The sequence below is a fragment of the Anolis carolinensis genome, chromosome 3, assembly GCF_035594765.1.
Source record: "Anolis carolinensis isolate JA03-04 chromosome 3, rAnoCar3.1.pri, whole genome shotgun sequence".
Lineage (NCBI taxonomy): Eukaryota > Metazoa > Chordata > Lepidosauria > Squamata > Dactyloidae > Anolis > Anolis carolinensis.
The window spans coordinates 9,931,475-9,949,500 of NC_085843.1; the positions used below are offsets into that span (position 1 = coordinate 9,931,475).

At 38.9% G+C, this 18,026-nt stretch overlaps 1 protein-coding gene and 1 non-coding gene across 4 annotated transcripts; both read right to left on the bottom strand.

Annotated features, from left to right (window-relative positions):
* On the bottom strand, positions 1-17,753 carry alg8 (ALG8 alpha-1,3-glucosyltransferase). 3 transcript variants are annotated; one of them, XM_003225974.4, is made up of 13 exons: positions 17,602-17,753; positions 13,894-13,972; positions 11,609-11,802; positions 10,747-10,856; positions 10,517-10,584; positions 9,960-10,086; positions 8,839-8,942; positions 6,409-6,529; positions 5,034-5,173; positions 3,623-3,762; positions 2,853-2,950; positions 1,209-1,281; positions 1-628 (listed from the first exon to the last, which is right to left on the bottom strand). In XM_003225974.4, the coding sequence occupies exons 1-13, from the start codon at positions 17,721-17,723 to the stop codon at positions 397-399; spliced, it is 1,608 nt and encodes a 535-aa protein (XP_003226022.1). In that variant the 5' UTR covers positions 17,724-17,753; the 3' UTR covers positions 1-396. The 3 variants fall into 3 exon arrangements, with proteins under 3 accessions (XP_003226022.1, XP_008116842.1, XP_062830581.1); XM_008118635.2 differs by lacking the exon at positions 13,894-13,972 and having other exon boundaries at positions 17,602-17,720; XM_062974511.1 differs by lacking the exons at positions 1-628; positions 1,209-1,281 and adding an exon at positions 1,307-2,527.
* Positions 12,527-12,658, bottom strand: LOC134298167 (small Cajal body-specific RNA 3). The gene has a single exon (XR_010005115.1). It is a non-coding gene; the product is annotated as a small Cajal body-specific RNA 3 (non-coding RNA).
* Positions 17,754-18,026: the final 273 nt, after the last annotated feature.

Genomic DNA, 18,026 nt, shown 5'->3' on the forward strand with positions numbered 1-18,026 from the left:
TATATAGAAAAATTATTTAATTTACACTTTTCCCTGTGCATGATTGTGATTCAATTTCTTTTCTTTACAAATCATGAGCAAAGATTTGGCAACCAGTATTTGGCACACATGAATTTAAGGTTAAGAATTCAATTTTAAAAAGTTAAAGTTCTTTTGTAAACAAGGTTTCTTCCATCAGATGCTCATTTCATAAAGGAACTGTCCAGGCTTCTTTGAGTATTTTGCAGTCCACTTTCTTGCTTGAAAGCCCTTAAAGAAACATAAGCCATCTGTAGAACAAGGTGTGATATTGATAAAAGAACAGCCCAATGATCCTGAGCGTCAGACACAGCTTCAGTTAGACCTGGATCATTTTCTGGAAGGATCCCTGTGGACTCTGTCCATTTGTAAACATTATTACTCTTTCTTTTGCCTGAAAGTCAATGGTCCCCTGAAGACAGAGATGTAGAGTTTGAGCCAGGCATACATGATGCCCAGAGCACAATATACAGAGATGAGCATTAAAGGCAGGAAGGGAAACTTTGATATCCAGGCCGTGAAAGGAAACACAATTTCACATAAAATTTCAAGAGGGAGCAAACCAAGGAGGTAGAGAGTTTCCAGCCAGTTAAGCAGAGGCCCTTCTTTCCTATAGTGAGAGAGAAAGGAGTGGGGATGGGGCAGAGAAAGTATTTTTAATATATTTTCAATACACTGCTGTTTTCTACAGGCAACAGTAAATATAGTACAACCTATCTGCCTCCAACAAAATGGGTTCTCCTAAGGAATTGTCTAGATCCTCCAGACAATTTTATGCTATTTTCTGCTGGAAGTTACCATAACTGCTTTAGAGGACCTAGCATATTCCTAAAGAAGTTTAGGAACACATTGCGTATGGAAATGGGGAATCATACGGTATACACAAACATGTTTACAAGTTTTTTTTAAAATCACCTTGATGTTTTAATAGCTTATCAAGCGTCACTACAACTGCAATTGTATAACAATCTACTACTGGCCCTTGAACAATAGTGGGATGTACTTTTCAGTAAACATCAGTAAAGATTAATCTGCACACCTACTGTTTTATGTGAAGGAAAATCCTATGACCCTCACCAGAGCTTACGGAAACAACCAAGGGATTAGAGAGTAGGATATGCACAACCTGATTATTCCAGAAATCTGGAAAACCATCTCCTCTTAGTCTGTACAATTTATTTATTCATTACCTGAATAAGGTCTTCAGTGAAGAGAAGCTGTACACTGTGAAAAGCAGCATGAGCAGTATTTTAATGGGCAATTCTGAAATACAAAGAAAGGATGGCAAACTTTTATGAGCCAGCTTAATTTACATTTGGGATAAATTAAAAGCTTTGAAAGAGGGGGTTCTTTTGTTTTCTGATTATCTGTAGCATAGTATGCATATACCAAGAAAAAGCACCTGCTGCTGTTTTTATAAACACCTATATAGGTACAAGCTCAAAAGTTCTGACAGTCTAGCCCATTTTTTATTCTGCCCAGCCCTGCCCTATTTTTTTTCTTCTTTTATTTTTTGCTTAGCTAGAATTCTTAAAAGCACTGGCATTGGGAGGATGGGGAAAGAGGGTTACAGAAACACAGGCTTTCAAAATCAAGTTGCAGCATCATGTCTGTATTAAACAGCGCAATAAAACAAAGCTTGAGCTGGGAAAGAATGGGATTCAACTTCAGCCAGTCCCACTATATGTGAGGTAAACAGAACCTTTACAAAGCACGTGCGAACAGCAAAAATAGAAAGGAGAGCAGACAAGCCCTCCTTTTCCAGCTAACTCCGCCATTTAAAAATCTGCAAATCTGACTATCAAAATGTAAGTCACAAGAAAAGTAGAAGATGATGAAAGTGATCTCCAGTTTTTCCCTATGGCACATTTTCCATTAAAGGAATAATGCCCAGGAACACATCCACTTAATAAACTGAGAGATAACCTGTATTAAATATTTCAAAAAATAATGGGTTCCTGAATTGTTGCCTTTTAATGTAAAAGGTTGCAGCTACATCAAGGAAATAGCCCTATGTTACTTATTTTTCAGTACAAAGTTAAGTGGGTCATGCTGTTACACTTATTTCCTGCTCTTTTCTTTAATGAACTCAATCCACTCTTCCACTTGATTCATCCAACAATCCTATAAGATAGGTCAGCAAGTATTAACTGGCCCAAGTCTCCTGGAGTTTCACGGCTCAGTGCAGATTAAATTCTGCCTTTCCCAAATTCCCTCAAACCTCTACACTTTACTGCCCTTTGTTGTCTTTATGCTGCATAGAGAGGCAGCAAACTCTACCTTTTAAGCTCTTCAAAAGTGAGATATGGACTCATGGGTCCCACTTTGTAGTTTTATCTTTTAAGTCATGCTACCAGTTTACTAGGTGAAGTATTTTGGAAGTAAGCATTTCTACAATGAAAAGAAGCCGTATTACGGAATACATTTGTGGAAACCTTAACACTATTTTTAGGATTACAGAAGTAGAAATACTTGCCTAATAAGGGAAAGAAGAAAAGCCATTTGTTTCCTAAAGATCAAGTAGACAGAATATATTGTAAAGAACAAAAATAACTTTCTAGCCTTGCCTCGCATTTTAGTGCAAATAATGTTCAATCCAGGAAGTGGCAGAATATCAGAACAAAGGTTAGGCCTAAGCTAGTAGCCAAGGTCATGACCTCTTTCCTTCCTTTCTATATGTTATGCATAACCAGTAAAGACGAGTAATCTTTTTCTGACCTCATCTTTCAATGTGGCTTGGAAAACCTGCTTTCTGGCCCACCACCAAACCACTGCCTTAACAAAGTCAAGATGTATTTGAGGCAAACAGTGTGAAAAGGGGTGAAAAGACTTACCTGGAGCTGTGAACAGCAGGGGGAAGAGGGAAAGATGTCCTGTAGTAGCCAGGATTAGATAGACACCAGCATCTCTTGACTTCTCCACAGACAGTAAACTTTAAAAGAGAGACAGAGGAGTGTTTGGAAATAATAATAATAAAACTTTATTTATACCCCGCCACCATCTCCCCGCAGGGACTCGGAGGAGCTTACATGGGGCAGAGGCCCAAACAACATAGGACAAAACATAGGCAACATAATACAAATCACACTATAAAAAGATAAAACAGTAATACAATATATCAATTAAAACAAAAATACAGGATAAAAAACTGCATTTAAAACACATAAATGGTAAAATCGTAATAAATACGGGATAGATTATTAAAAACCCTCTGGGGCTGATTAATTAATGACTGTATCTCCAAAGGCCTGCCGAACCATCCAAGTCTTCAGTTGTTTCCTGAAGGAAGGTAGAGAGGGAGCCAACCTAATCTCCCTGGGAGGGAGTTCCAGAGTTGGGGAGCCACGGCCGAGAAGGCAGCTACCACTGAAGAGGGGGCAAGTTCATTTTCTGCTGTACAAGCAACTAGGATATGGAGTAATCGCTTCAAGCCACAGGAAAAATCTACCTGAGTCCCCTTTGAGGTGGAGATAGAGCGGGGCAAAAACATAGTAAATAAACAAACACAGAAAGAACTTCCTGATAGAAAGAGCTACTGGACAATGGGACTGTGGAAGACAGCTGGCCCTCAAATGCAACCTGAGCCCCTCTCCCGCACTCTTACCTCAAAGGGAGTATGACAAGGAGAATTGCTTTCTCATGAACGTGCCAGCCGAACATGAAGGAGGTCAATGCACAGAGAACCAAGCACCGCAGGAAGCCTCGGGGCCCTTGGGGTTTAAACCAAAGACAGAAAACAGAGGGCTAGAAATGACAGGCAGAAACAAAGCTTCAGTGGGCATTCTGACATCTACACATAGATTAACATTCTATGGTTCCTGCTTCTGAGATGCAAGGGGCTGCTGGATTTTGACCTTTATAAATCTGTTTTGAAATGTCAGAGAAAGTTAAGTTACTTTGCAGAGTCTAGACACATCTATAACACACACCAGTTTAATTGGTATGTCTCTAAAAGGTATTCTGTAGTTTTGAGGAAATGCCAAAAACTCAAGTGTTACTTTTGTATCAGTCTTCAAATGGAAGGGAAAGGGGCTACAAATAGCCCATGCCTGTCCTTATAGTACCCCTTCCTTATAGTCTGGTGGTTATAGTCAATCTCACTACTCTGTTCTACTGCGTGTGAAGACAGGCCCCAAGCAAGAACACAACACTGAAGAGTGAGGAGTGCACCAATACTGCAGCCTTAATGCAGACTGACACCACTTGAACTGCCATGACCCAATGCTATGAAATCCTGGGCATTAATAGTTTGGTGAGGCTTTAGCACTATTTGGTAAAGAAGGCTAAAAATGTAAAACTGCGCCACCCAGGATTCCATACCATTGAGGCATAGCAGTTAAAGTGGTGTGAAGCTGCATTAATTCAATAGCAGAGGTACCTCAAATTATCTTATATGAGCAAGAGGTATGTATACCTACAAAAAGATATATTTCTAATATTAAGCAGTCAATCTACATATAAAGAAATCCAAGCATAGAGAGTACAGGAAAGGATTACTGTAAAACTGCCAATATAAATTTTCCAAAGGAAGTTTATAAAGGCAATGTATAGCAGAATTTGGAGTAGATGGGCCTTTCAACTTTAACCAAATCAGTCTGTGCTAGTCAAACACCGATATACCTACTATTGGAAGAGCTATCAGTTATTTACATTATTCTTGGATCTATAAAAAGATCCTGATATGCACAAATTAGAATACAGAGCTCTTCTCTGGTAGTTTAGAAAATGCTTCATTTATTAAACTACCGCATTGTTAGACCAGTGCGGATGAATCTTTTCCGCAATCCCCCAGATGTTGGATAGCAACTTCCATCAGCCCTCACAATTGGTGATGACGGTTAAAAGCATTTAAAAAGTCCCCTGGGGGAGGTAGGGCAGAATACAAATAAAGTTATTACTATTATTAAAAGTGAGAAGTTTACTATAAGAGAGCCCCACTGCAACAGTGTGAAGATCCCAGTTGATGCTACCCACATAAAATAAGAATTTATCAAATCTCAGAGGCTAGGATTTACCAGCATAAAGATGGCTGTACAGACTAAAGTTGCCAGTGGAGTCACAGATGGAAGGACAGTATGTTGAAATTCTTGGACCAGCCCTCCAGTCATGGCAGCCTTGGGCATCTCTGCAGGGTTGAGGAATTTGTATTTCAGACCTGGAGTTTAAAATGGACATAGATTAGAAAAACACTTTATTTGTCAATCCTGCTAACAAAGTAAATACTAAAGAAAATCTCAGCATTATTTATGCACAAGTGATTAAGCTTAGAATCACAGTCAGTTTTCAGTCATTTCATTAAACACACTTAAGCACACCTGGATGAAATGTCACACTTCTTTAGCTTGTTCATTTATTTTTTATTTGATTTATATCCAGTTTTTCTCTTGATGTGTGACCCAAGGTGGCCATACAGCAGATTAAAACAAAGTATACTTAAAATTGATAATAAAAAGTTTAAAAGTTACATAAACAATCCTATTAAAACATCCCTAATTTTAAACAGTGTAACATTTAAAAAAATAGAAGTATAGTATTAAAAGACCTCTCTGTACAATCAGTTAATTGTTGAAGGCCTCTGACAGTTTCGATACAAATAGCTTCAAAGCTGGAAAGTTTGAGAAAGCCTTTTAAAAAACTTATCTGATGTAAGTAAGGGATAATTGATGTTAATGGAGGTTGATGTCACTTGTAGTTTTACACGATCTCTGCCGAGGAATGCTGGTGTTTCACAGAACTACAAATACCCAAATTCCATAACATTGAGCCATGGCATTTAAAATGGGGCCAAACAGCATTAATTCTACAGTGTAAGCACAAAGTAAGTTCAGTATGGCAGTAAGAAACCAAAAGGACTAAGCATGTGGAAATCAGAAGGGACCTTGCAAAGAACTTGATTGCATGAATGGCCATGACATCCACTCATGTTTCAGTGCACATTTCCAGCTTTTCTGTCTGACCTTCCAAGCTAGTCAGGGGAACGTACAGGCAGTGACCTTTCCAGTGCTGTGTCTGCATGCCAAGTCTGTCTGAGGCACAATGCCGGATCTGATGAGTCAATTGCCCAACCCTGTACCCTTATTTCAAATATTCCTGTGCACATTTTGAAATTGTAAGAATAACATACAATTAGGGCAAGGGACATTTTCTTGAGCTTTCAGAGGTTAGGAAGTCTGGTGCCTTCCAGATATGTCCAGACAGTTTCCAAAACCCTCCTCACTAAAACCAATGGCTGGGACTAATGACAACTGTATAACAGAAAACCCAAAGAAAACCTGATATCCTACAGTGATTGATGTACTGCCTGGTTATTTCTTAAAGTAACAATCTCTGAAAGAAATGAACTTGCAACTTATATTTGCAGTTGAAAAATACAGAATTAGGGTACTGTACCGATAACAGAGAGAGCTTTGTCTACAGCACTGTATATTGCCCAGAAGTTGGGAGCCCAGTATGCATGACAAAGGCCTCTTTTGAAAGGGAAGAGGCGAGAGAGGACTTGTGGAAGCTGACCCTAAATGAACGAGAAAAAAAGAGTATTAGTCATATTGAGTTTTTACTTTAACTACAAAACAAAAAATAATGTACTATTGTTGGATGTACGATTTTAACTCTGCTGTTGCCCCCCCCCCCCCCCCTCCAGTTGTTGTTAGTGTTTGGTCAAAATAGTTTTGATTAATTCTAAGAAGATTTGGGAGATTTGGAACTGGGCTGTGGCGCAGCTGGCTAGTAACCAGCTGCAATAAATCACTACTGACCGAGAGGTCATGAGTTCGAAGCCCGGGTCGGGTTAAGCCCCCGACCATTAAATAGCCCGGCTTGCTGTTGACCTATGCAGCCCTGAAAGACAGTTGCATCTGTCAAGTAGGGAAATTTAGGTATGCTTTATGCGGGAGGCCAATTTAACTAATTTACAACATCATAAAAACTGCCAGCAAAACACGAGGAAAGGAAATGAGGAAGTACATGTTGGGTTATCTAAGCAATCATGCATGCATTTTCAATGTGGGATGGTTTATGTAGTTAGTTATGTCTGTTGCTTAGTAACCTGACAAGCTGCATTCCAGAGTTGATGACACCATTTAGGGGGTTTTGCATATGAAATGGGAAATGGGTGTATCCTTTCTGGGGACACACAGGAAGTGATGTACAGATGCCTCTTCCTGTCTCTTCCTCTTCACTCCTGACCATGCCATGCTGATGTTCCTGTTTGTTAAGAGAAATGTAGTTTCCTGAACTGTTTTTCTTTGGAACTAAGATGTTTTTTGCCTGTATGACCATCATCATACAAGATTGTGAGTAAACATATTTTTGCTATTTTATTTGATGTCTCTGATGCTTATTTTATGCGCATGACTTTTTAAAGGGAAAGGGAGGCTGGATATTTTGTCTTACTGTTTAATTTCTTTTTACCTCTGCTCACATAAACCCCTAGTCTTCTGCGTTTTTACTGCTCTGCACGAATGTTTAACCATATTGGAATCATAATCTTAACAGGTTATGAAAATATATTCCTATTAGTACAGCCATTAGTGGACAGTGAAGCAACAGCTCCCCCTGTGGCCAGAATCGTGAAGCTGGAAAAAAATGTTAAATGCCTCTGTGTCCGTCTATATATGTTGTTTGTCTGTTGGCATTGAATGTTTGCCAAATATGTGTTCATTGTAATCCGCCCTGAGCCCCCTTCGGGGTGAGAAGGGCGGAATATAAATACTGCAAATAAAATAAATAAATAAATAAATAACTCCACAATAATGCCTTCTTACATATAAGAGGTTTCCCTGGCAACTAAGCTTTCCATCCTTGGAGAGATTTTGATGGGCAGACATTTTCAGAAAAATAGTCTTCTATCATCCTTTTTCTAAATCAATTCCAAGATTGTAAAATGGCAAAAAACCTACCCACTGAAGAAAAGTCATGTCAGACAAAATCCAAATAAACTACTTTCTCCCAGCTTCTAATTCTCAACTTATGTCTTACTTACACACAGGTATATACGTATGTACTTATGTCTCTATGTATGGATTTCCATGCAAAGTACAAAGTGTTGGTTTATAATGTTTAAAACTCTACATAGTTTGCATCCAGATTATCTACAATAGTACTTTCTCTCATATAATCTTCCCTGTACACCCAGACCCTCTAGATGACATCTACTTCTGTCAGCCAATCTAGACTGATGTTAATCAAAGGACATTTTCTTCAGCAAAGACTGTGGAATGATCTGCCAAAAGAGATCTGTCATCTTGAGACACTGTCTGAATTTAAATCAGCAGTAAAGACCAGTTACAGTCCTATCCAATTATAACATTATGATTATTTAAAGTATGGATTGATGATTTTTCATGTGTACTGGGCTTGATTTTCTCTTTTAACTAATGTTATGCTGTCTCCGACTGTGGTAGTCTTTTTCTCTGGAGGTTTTCAAATAGAGGCTGGATGCCCATCTGGTGGGAGTGCTTTGATTGCATGTTCCTGTTTGGTAAGGGGTTGGATGTTGCCTTTGTGGTGCCCTTGTGGTGTCTGTCAACTCTATGATACTATTTGTTATGGTTTCCACCCCAAGCCACAGGCAGAAGCAGGTAAATAATAGTAATAATAATAATTTTCTTGGATATAGAAAAAAGAATGCCATGGACAGTAATGATTTGGAAAACACAAGTGGGCTGTTGAGTAGCGCCTTTCAAGTTATCTGGGGACCAGCAACTCCTTTTTCTGCCCATTGTGCCAGTAGCTCAATATGGACCAGCAGCTGACAGCTTGTGGATTGCCGTTGGATCACTTAGCGAACAAGAATGGTTTAAGGAGGATGAGGGTCCTTACCCAAACAATAAATGGTCCCAGTGAACATGCAGTAACAAGGCAGACTATTAATCCCAGAGCAGTTAAGCGAAGAAAGTTAAACTTGCGCCATCTGATGGATCCATCTATAAGAAAAGAAGATATCAAAATTAACAAAGAATAATACACATGGAAGAAAACAGCAATCTTCTGATACACAAATTTATCATGCCATCTGTTTAATTTATATACAGAACATGTCTTACAGAAAGTGGCATTAGACATACGTAAAGGAAAGAAGTGTGAAAACTAGGGGAAGCAATATCAAGAATTTACAATATGGGTTGATACTGTATTTCTAGCAGAAAATAACAAACAATAGCAGCAAAAACGAAGATTAAAGATGAATAGGGCCTGAAGGAAAAATGGTATAGCCTATGGAACTCCCTTCCCCAGTGAAATTACATCTGCTGCCTACCTCCTGACCTTCAGGAAAAAACTAAAAACATGGCTCTGGGATCAGGCGTTTGGTCAATAAAGGGAGAAGCAATAAGAGACTATAATTTCATAATGACGATTCAGACTGGCCCTGGAATATGATCTGGATTATGTGATTTTAATTGATGTTTTTAATGTTGTTTTGAATTGTTGGTTTTAATGCTACTATTTATTTACTGATGTATTTTATATGCAGCATTAAATTGTTGCCCTTGTAAGGCTGCTTGAGTCCCCTTCAGGGTTGAGAAGGGCGGGATATAAGTCTGATAAATAAATAAACAGCCAACCACAGCCCTCCTGGGTAGAATTAGGCCTGAGGGCTAGAAATTCATTATACCTGAAGTAGCTAAAGTGTGTTTATCACCTCAATTTCACCTGTCCTTCTGTCAAAAAAGACAGATCCTACTTGAGCTAATCCCAAGGAAAACAAAATACTTGCACAAAAAACACAAAGGGGAGTTCTGAGTCCAGGAAAAAAAATTGTTTACAGGAAGCAGGAATTGCACTGATGGAGAATTTGGCCTGACATTCTTCAACTCAAATAAGATATACTGAGAGGACTTTGTATTCTCAGAACTATTTTGAAAACACGCATATGCTGTTCTTCCACTACAAGCACCCAACTCCTGGCTGCTCTCCAAATTAAGAAATCATCCACAACGTGCCTGGATTATCTGCAGTGAAGCAGTAAGATCGGAGTAGGTACATGCCATATGCCGGGGCTACGTAGAGATTGATGTGCTTGAGATGTAAGAGGATGGCAAAGAGAAAAGCTCCTTCTAAGTGCCTTTTCTGAAACGAAGCAGGGATAGGGAAGAGAAAGGGGTAGGTGGTTACTGGAAGGAACCAAGGGTCAAAAACTTATTTTTAAATAATGTGGACCAACAACTGATTGAGATTTCTAGAACAGAAAGTCTAATGGCAACTCCCAGTATGCCTTGCTTGGTACAGAACAGAACCAGAGGGTGCTTTTAAAAATGAAGATGACTTTTTTATTGCATTAGAATTTATTCAACCTCTGCCGAATGACATGGCATCCCTGAGCAGATAGCTTGCTGACACATGCAGGAGATGGACAGGACATGCTGAGGCATCTAATGAAATTAACCGTAGAGTCTGCTCATATTTCTTTCATATCATAGTTGCTGACACTTGTTAAGAATTACATCTGTACAACAGAGACTGAATACCACATATTCCTTCTGGAATATTTATTTCATACCTGAAATAGCCGTGCAATGGATAGAAGCATGAATCCGAACAGAAAGCCATTATATTGAAAGTGAATATCTGAAACTGAGTTAAGGGAGGATTTATGTTTTGTAAATCAAACCATAAGCAAGCCCAATAGATCTCATTAGCAATGGAACTGGGTAAGTTTCCCCCTATAGCTAATAGCTCGCTAAGATAACCTGACCTGATTTTAATTTAGTTATTAATATGGAAGGATACGGTCCACAATTAAAAGGCCGAAGTTCCACAAGAGGAGAACAGAAAGAACAAATGAAGGGTTTTCAAAAGGCTCTTTTCCACCTTGCTTCCCATTTACACATTTACAGCACCTGAATAAAAAAGAATGTGAAATACATAATCTGAGAAACTTCACCTTATTCTCTTATGCATCTCTTTAAGAATCACAATTATTGTCGACAAGTTCTCCAAACTTATACCCACTTCCACTCTTTTAAAAAACAAGTTCTATCTGCAAAAGGAAGTCATGAATCAATGAATTTTAGCTAGGACTTTTAGTCAAGTAATCATTTCTGGAAGTCAGCAAAATCAGATTTCACACTTGTTGCCCCATTGGGGCAAATGCTCATATCCTGTACTTACCTGCTGAGTGAAAAGCAGGCAAAAGAAGAAGCAAGGAAGTAGAAGTCTCCTTTTCTCAAAGCTGTGACAACCAGATTGTGTTGCAGTATAATATGCAACCTCACGCCGTTTTTAAAAAGGCTATCTACTGTATATCGATATTGCTAGTGGTTTTTCAAAGTTTCTTGTAGAACACAAGCATGGCTCACTTAACAAAGCGGTTGTTTTTTACAATTATATTTTAGAGGAGCCCAGCTGTGAAATGAGATTAAATTACCCGCTTTTCGAATCTGCAGTGTAGGAAACTACCCTTTTTCTTTCCATGTTATTTCAACTTCTGTAACCAAAGTTTATGTTACAGAGGTTTCTGTCCGAGAACCCATATACTTTGTTCACTGAGGTACAGCCATGCAATGGAGGCTTTTCATATTGGTAGCATTCACTCAATCACCCCCCTCTTCCGAGAAGATGTAGTAATCCAAACAATAATACATGAACGTACTCATGAACTGCATAGATGAAGAGCACATCTGTAAAGATGACTGAAAGCCTTTGGAAGAATATGGTCTCATGGCTGGAATAGTTGAGGTTTTGGACCACCAGCATCTCTCTGTCAAAATACTTGGCAACATGTGAAAGCACATACTCAAACCACGCAAAGAAGGGAGGGTAGTCCAAAGTCCACTCAGAAGTGGCCTGAAATGAAGTAGACAGAACAAAAAATTATGTGATATGGCAGGAGTCAATTACTGGTAAAATGTAAAACAATACACTGCTGCATACCTGGACATCATACAGGGAGAAAATCCAGGTATAAATATAAATAAATAAACAAACAAACAAATATAACAAAACTGGTGACTGCAATGTCAAGGGATAACTAGATCGAGAGAACAGACTACCATAAACAAACCACAGAAAATGTTTTCATGTCCTTCCCACCTTCCCTCTCAAATTTTTCATCTAGGATTGCATGTGCATACACAGTGCTTATACATATCACCATACTCCATCGCTAGCTCAAACAGAATTGGGCTGTTGTATGTCTTTTGGGCTGTGTGGCCATGTTCCAGAAGTATTCTCTCCTGACGTTTCGTCCACATCTATGGCAGGCATCCTCAGAGGATGCCTGCCATAGATGTGGGCGAAATGTCAGGAGAGAATACTTCTGGAACATGGCCACACAGCCCGAAAGACATACAACAACCCTGTGATCCCGGCCATGAAAGCCTTCGACAACACATCAAACAGAATTCTCCCACATCTTGATAAACAGGATTAGAATATGCTATATAAAATACCCAAGCATGTTGAGATCTGTTCTCAGTATGCAGACTTTTAAAACAGAGAAGACATAAAAACATACAAGATTTATAGATCAGTTGTCACATTCTAGCTCTGAGTAGTTTTGTATTTCAAAAATGTGCAAAGGGGAACGATCTGGCTTAGTTGGCTGTTCTAAACCAGACAGAGACCTTCACTTTATTCTAGGAAGTCTGAAAAGCACAGACAAAAGATATTTCATTTGCCTGCAATTGATTCAACTTCCACTAACAATTACACAAAGATATAATGATTGCTTTTCTTTCTTTATTAAAATATTTCAGTCATAAGATCTGAATGCAGGACACAAGTACAAGAAGTATTATAGAATCATAGAATAGTAGAGTTGGAAGAGACCTCATGGGCCATCCAGTCCAACCCCCCCACTAAGAAGCAGGAAATCGCATTCAAAGCACCCCCGACATATGGCCATCCAGCCTCTGCTTAAAAGCCTCCAAAGAAGGAACCTCTAACTAAGAGTGCTATGATTGTATTTGCCTGCATGACAGGAGGCTGGCTGGCTGGCTGTTGTGGTTTCTTCCAATACTATGATGTTATAAGAAATGTAAAAATCAAGAACTCTGGTGAATGAGTCACTCATTTAATAGTACCTGAATTCCAGTTTCTCTCCTCTACCTGATAAAGTTTAATTTTACTAAACATAAACCGAAGCAGGCAGCTGTTATAGTGCTACATAATGTTTAATCAAGACAACCTACAATGGCCATACATACAGATTCATCCCTGCTGAAAGGATCCCACAAAAATTTCACTGTAGCAATGAAAGAAGGTATTTTTTTTAGTGACAGCACTGAAGGACATGAGGGGAAAATCCCAGGAAACTGGATGGCCAATCATAAACCATGTGTTTCCAAATCCAGGAGTATAATTTTGAACAGAAACTGGTGAATCACTGGGCCCTTTGTAGTTTATTCCTACGTAGTTCTTATACAGGATGCAAAAGTAGAAAATCATGGACTGCTATAGGGGACATCTTTTGTCTAAGTCAATGTTTCTCAAACTGTGGGTCCTAAACCCTTAGTTAAATGTTGAGGACACAAATGAAGTGTAGAAGTTCCACTGTAGAAGTTCTGCCACCTAGTGGCTCTTTTAGATATTTAATGACTGTAGCAACTATGTGCATTACTTACAGTGGCCTCTGTAGAAAATATTGCAGCTGTACTTCATTAAAAAGGAAAATCAGCCTACTTAGCCAGATTTTCAAATGCTAACTTATTATCAGTAAATATTTGATTTTATATCTATTTTATATATCTATACACTTGGAGTCTTGAGTGGAAAAAGCGTAAGAAGCCCTGGTGGAAAGAAAATTAGCATATTTAAAAGGAACAACAGCCTTCAAAACTCCTAATGACCCTGGCATCTCACTGGTTTTCAAAACAAGATGAAGTAACATTTTTAATCAAGGAAGATTTTGTACAACACAGTGAAACAGACACTTACCTCATAATACCACTGAGAGACAGGTAAGCTATGAGTTATGGCAAGCCAGTTCCTATGCACCTCAAAATCTGTGGAATGACTAAAAGAAGTTAACGATTAGTAGATGTATACGAGGATGACTCACCATAGAGCTTTTTGGCCTGTACTTTTCTGGTAAATAAGCACTAGGAAGAAATTCCTTGCCCACACATTAATTCAGTTAGAACTGTAGATTGTATACAACAACAACAACAACAATAATAACTTTATTCTTATATCCTGCCCCATCTCTGCGAACTAGGTCTAGGTGGAGGAACAGTCATAGCGTAACATACTGCAGGTTTGCTCCGTGACCTGAGATCCAGAGAGATAAGATTTCTGTACCTCTCAAAGTTAAGCACAATAGGAAATTTTGTGTTTTCATTTCAGTATAAGCTACACTTGCCAAAAACCCCTAATCTAAATTACTATTAGGGACATAGGGCCCCATCTCTTTCTTAATACAGAGATTCTATGGCCTCTTTCTCTTATATTCAGGAGTTATGCCACAAAGGCAAGCTGCTAGCCTAAATGGTGAAGTGATACAGCGGTATCAACTCTACACTGAATTACATTGGGGGGGGATTCCTTTTTAGAACATAAAAGATGAGACAATCACTGCTTGTTATGCTGCCTTTGCAAAAAGGTTTCTGCCCAGTCTTTATTTTGCATGTTAGCCTAAATAGAGATTTAAATCCAATTGCACTTGCAATCAAAAATCTTTCCCCACTGAAGCATTCTTAGCCTCTGACCACATCTTGCAACAGAAATAGTGATAATGACAGCTAAATTATGACTTGAAAAGGTTCCAATTTCCTCAGAAATAGCAGCATTTTAAAGAACCTTTTATCTCTTGCATTATTAAACCTAATGGGTGTTTGCTGGAATAGCTGCACTGCAATTTTTTCCATTCTGTCCTAATTGTTTCCATTCTATCCACCTTTCAATATGATCTGCAACTAGCCTCAAATAGCAGCATCTGGACAACAAATGGCGACAAAAGTGCAAAGGAAAGCCCTTAATATGCGTTAGTTCTCTGTTGTTTGTGTAATCATCATATGGGCCTCAAACTGATTCCAAGATTGTCTATGCAATCATCTGTACAGTGAAGCCACTTACTTCAATACTGGCTTGGAAGTGTATTCAATTGTCAGTTTAGATGGGGCCTAAAACAAGTCTGTAACAAAATGTAATAGTGTAGTCTGTGCCTGCTTGCCAATTAGGTCTTCTTTCAAGGTACAGTAGAGTCTCACTTATCCAACACTCGCTTAGCCAACGTTCTGGATTATCCAACACATTTTTGTAGTCAATGTTTTCAATACATCATGATATTTTGGTGCTAAATTCGTAAATACAGTAATTACTACATAGCATTACTGTATATTGAACTACTTTTTCTGCCAAATTTGTCGTATAACATGATGTTTTGGTGCTTCATTTGTAAAATCATAACCTAATTTGATGTTTAATAGGCTTTTCCTTAATCCCTCCTTATTATCCAACGTATTCGCTTATTCAACATTCTGCCGGCCCGTTTATGTTGGATAAGTGAGACTCTACTGTATTCCATTTTATCAATTTCTCAGCCTGCAGTCAATATATTCATTCTAGACTGGTTTAAGTTTTTGGGGCTCCCACACACTTAGCTTCTTTTTCTAAACATTTTTTGGGTTCCCCCAAAATGTGTCAATAATTCCCTTGTGGTACATGGAGGGAACGGTTTTGCTTACATGCAGATTGGCACTTGAAGAACTGGATTTGCTAGTAACGAAGGATTAAAAAGATAGTCGCAAACATGTACTTAGAAAATGACACCCTAGTCTACAAAAAAGTCAAGCTAGTTTTGCAAGTGATTGTGCAATTTTTTTAGTGTCAGGAGTAACTTGAGAAACTGCAAGTCGCTTCAGATGTGAGAGAATTGGCTGTCTGTAAGGATGTTGCCCAGGGGATGCCTGGATGTTTTTGATGTCTTACCATCCTGTGGGAGGCTTCCCACATGTCCCCACATGGGAAGCTGGAGCTGACAGATGGGAGCTCATCCCAGTTTAACCCATTGTGCCACCAGGGGCTCCTGGTTGTGCAATTCAAGCTGTTTGGAAAAGCCTCTCTGTGCTAACAGAGATTTCCCTTTTTAATCACTTGACTGTAGTATTCATATATATATTACACATTTCCTTAGTGTATACCTATGGGATTAGAGGTGCAGGACCCTCACACAAGTGGAAAAGCCATTAAAAATGTGGCAGTATTCCAAAAATGTTTTTTTATCTTAAGACAACACCTCTTTAGGATTATCTAGAATCTTCCAGTAACACTGGACAATACACATTTTGATGTTTCAAATGTTAAACCTGTTTGTGGGTATATTGACCTGCTGATTCTAAAAATGACACTAGTTTCCCCCAATCAGCTCAAGTTTTGGAGATACATAGCATCTGTCATATATCACTCTTTACCCTGGTCGCTCATAAAAATAGGGTATTTTAGTACAGTGTTTAGATTAATATCATTTAAGCATGAAGGAAACATCTTAAACATTGAAAGTAAAGTGAACTACATTAAAATTTACTTATTTCATACCAAAAGCACAGATTATACAAACTTTTATACATTTTATAAATTCAACCATTTCTAAGAAACAGGAACCCATGCCTGTATTAGATGAGATTATTATTCATACAAAAAATTATACATTTTCCTACAAAAAAAAACACCTTTGTTTTTTTCTCGCCACCTCTATTGCTAATAATACAGGTAATATCTAAATCACATTTTATTTACATTATATAATATATATAACCACAATAATAATATAATTACTAATTATTATCAATAATATCTATTACATTTCAAACGTTCTTTTCAAGAAATTATGTAATTCCCTGCAAAATAGTTACAAATGTGTTGTCAAAGGCTTTCATGGCCGGAATCACTGGGTTGCTGTGAGTTTTCCGGGCTATATGGCCATGTTCCAGAAATATTCCCTTCCTGGCGTTTCACTCACATCTATGGCAGGCATCCTCAGAGGTTGTGAAGTCTGTTGGAAACTAGGCAAGTGGGGTTTATATATCCGTGGAATGTTCAGGGTGGGAGAAAGAACAGGAAACAATTAGGGTCAGCTAACACGTCCCAACAAAGGATTCCCCCAGAAAGAATACAGACAGGCTTTGAAGCTGCCAGGCTATTCAATGCGAATCAAGCTGGCCAATTCACACTTGACTCAAACGGACAAGAATTCTTTCTCTCACCCTGAACATTCCACAAATATATAAACCCCACTTGCCTAGTTTCCAACAGACCTCACAGCCTCTGAGGATGCCTGTCATAGATGTGAGCGAAACGTCAGGAGAGAATGCTTCTGGAACATGGCCATACAACCCGGAAAACTCATAGCACCGTTTATATACAATTATACATTTTTCTGAAAACAATACATGACATTTTCCCGCCATCACATTATTATTATTAGTAAATTTCTACAAAAGGTACAGAATGCCATGCAAACATTTTCAAAGCTTCGGAGGGAGGGGTTCCCATCAAAAGGAACAGCCACACAAGAACAGAAGCGGGAAGGAGATTCCCACCAGGAACAGCCGTATCCATGGTAACAAGAGGACTTTAACCCACTTTAAACACAAACAAACCCCGCCAGTTCTATCGGATGGCGCATAACGAATCTAAGTCACTTACTAAGTCGGGATGAGGAGGAATTTAAGAAGCGTAACTCCAAAAGCCACAGGTAAGAACAGCTTGTCGCTTCTCTGTGCCGCCATGATAGTCTGCTTCTTTGCCAAGCAGGCAGCGCCGCGCATGCGCAATTGGAAGCAAGAGGCGCACGCGGAGCCTTCAACGGCCGTCGGTATCGTATGCGCATGCGCCACAGAAGGCCAGCGAAGCGCGCGAGGTTGTGTTGAGAACGGCTTTCTGCCTCAGTGCGCATGTGCAAAAAAGGGGGAGGGTACTGTGTAAGCACTGCGCCTGCGCGCTGTATTTGAAACCGTTAATTGTTTTTCCAACGATCGTAGGTTGAGTGCTTGGTGGATGAAGATTCTATTGATTTAAATGGGGGTGAATCCTTCAGGGAGCAAGATATGTTTATCTTGGAGAAGTAGGTG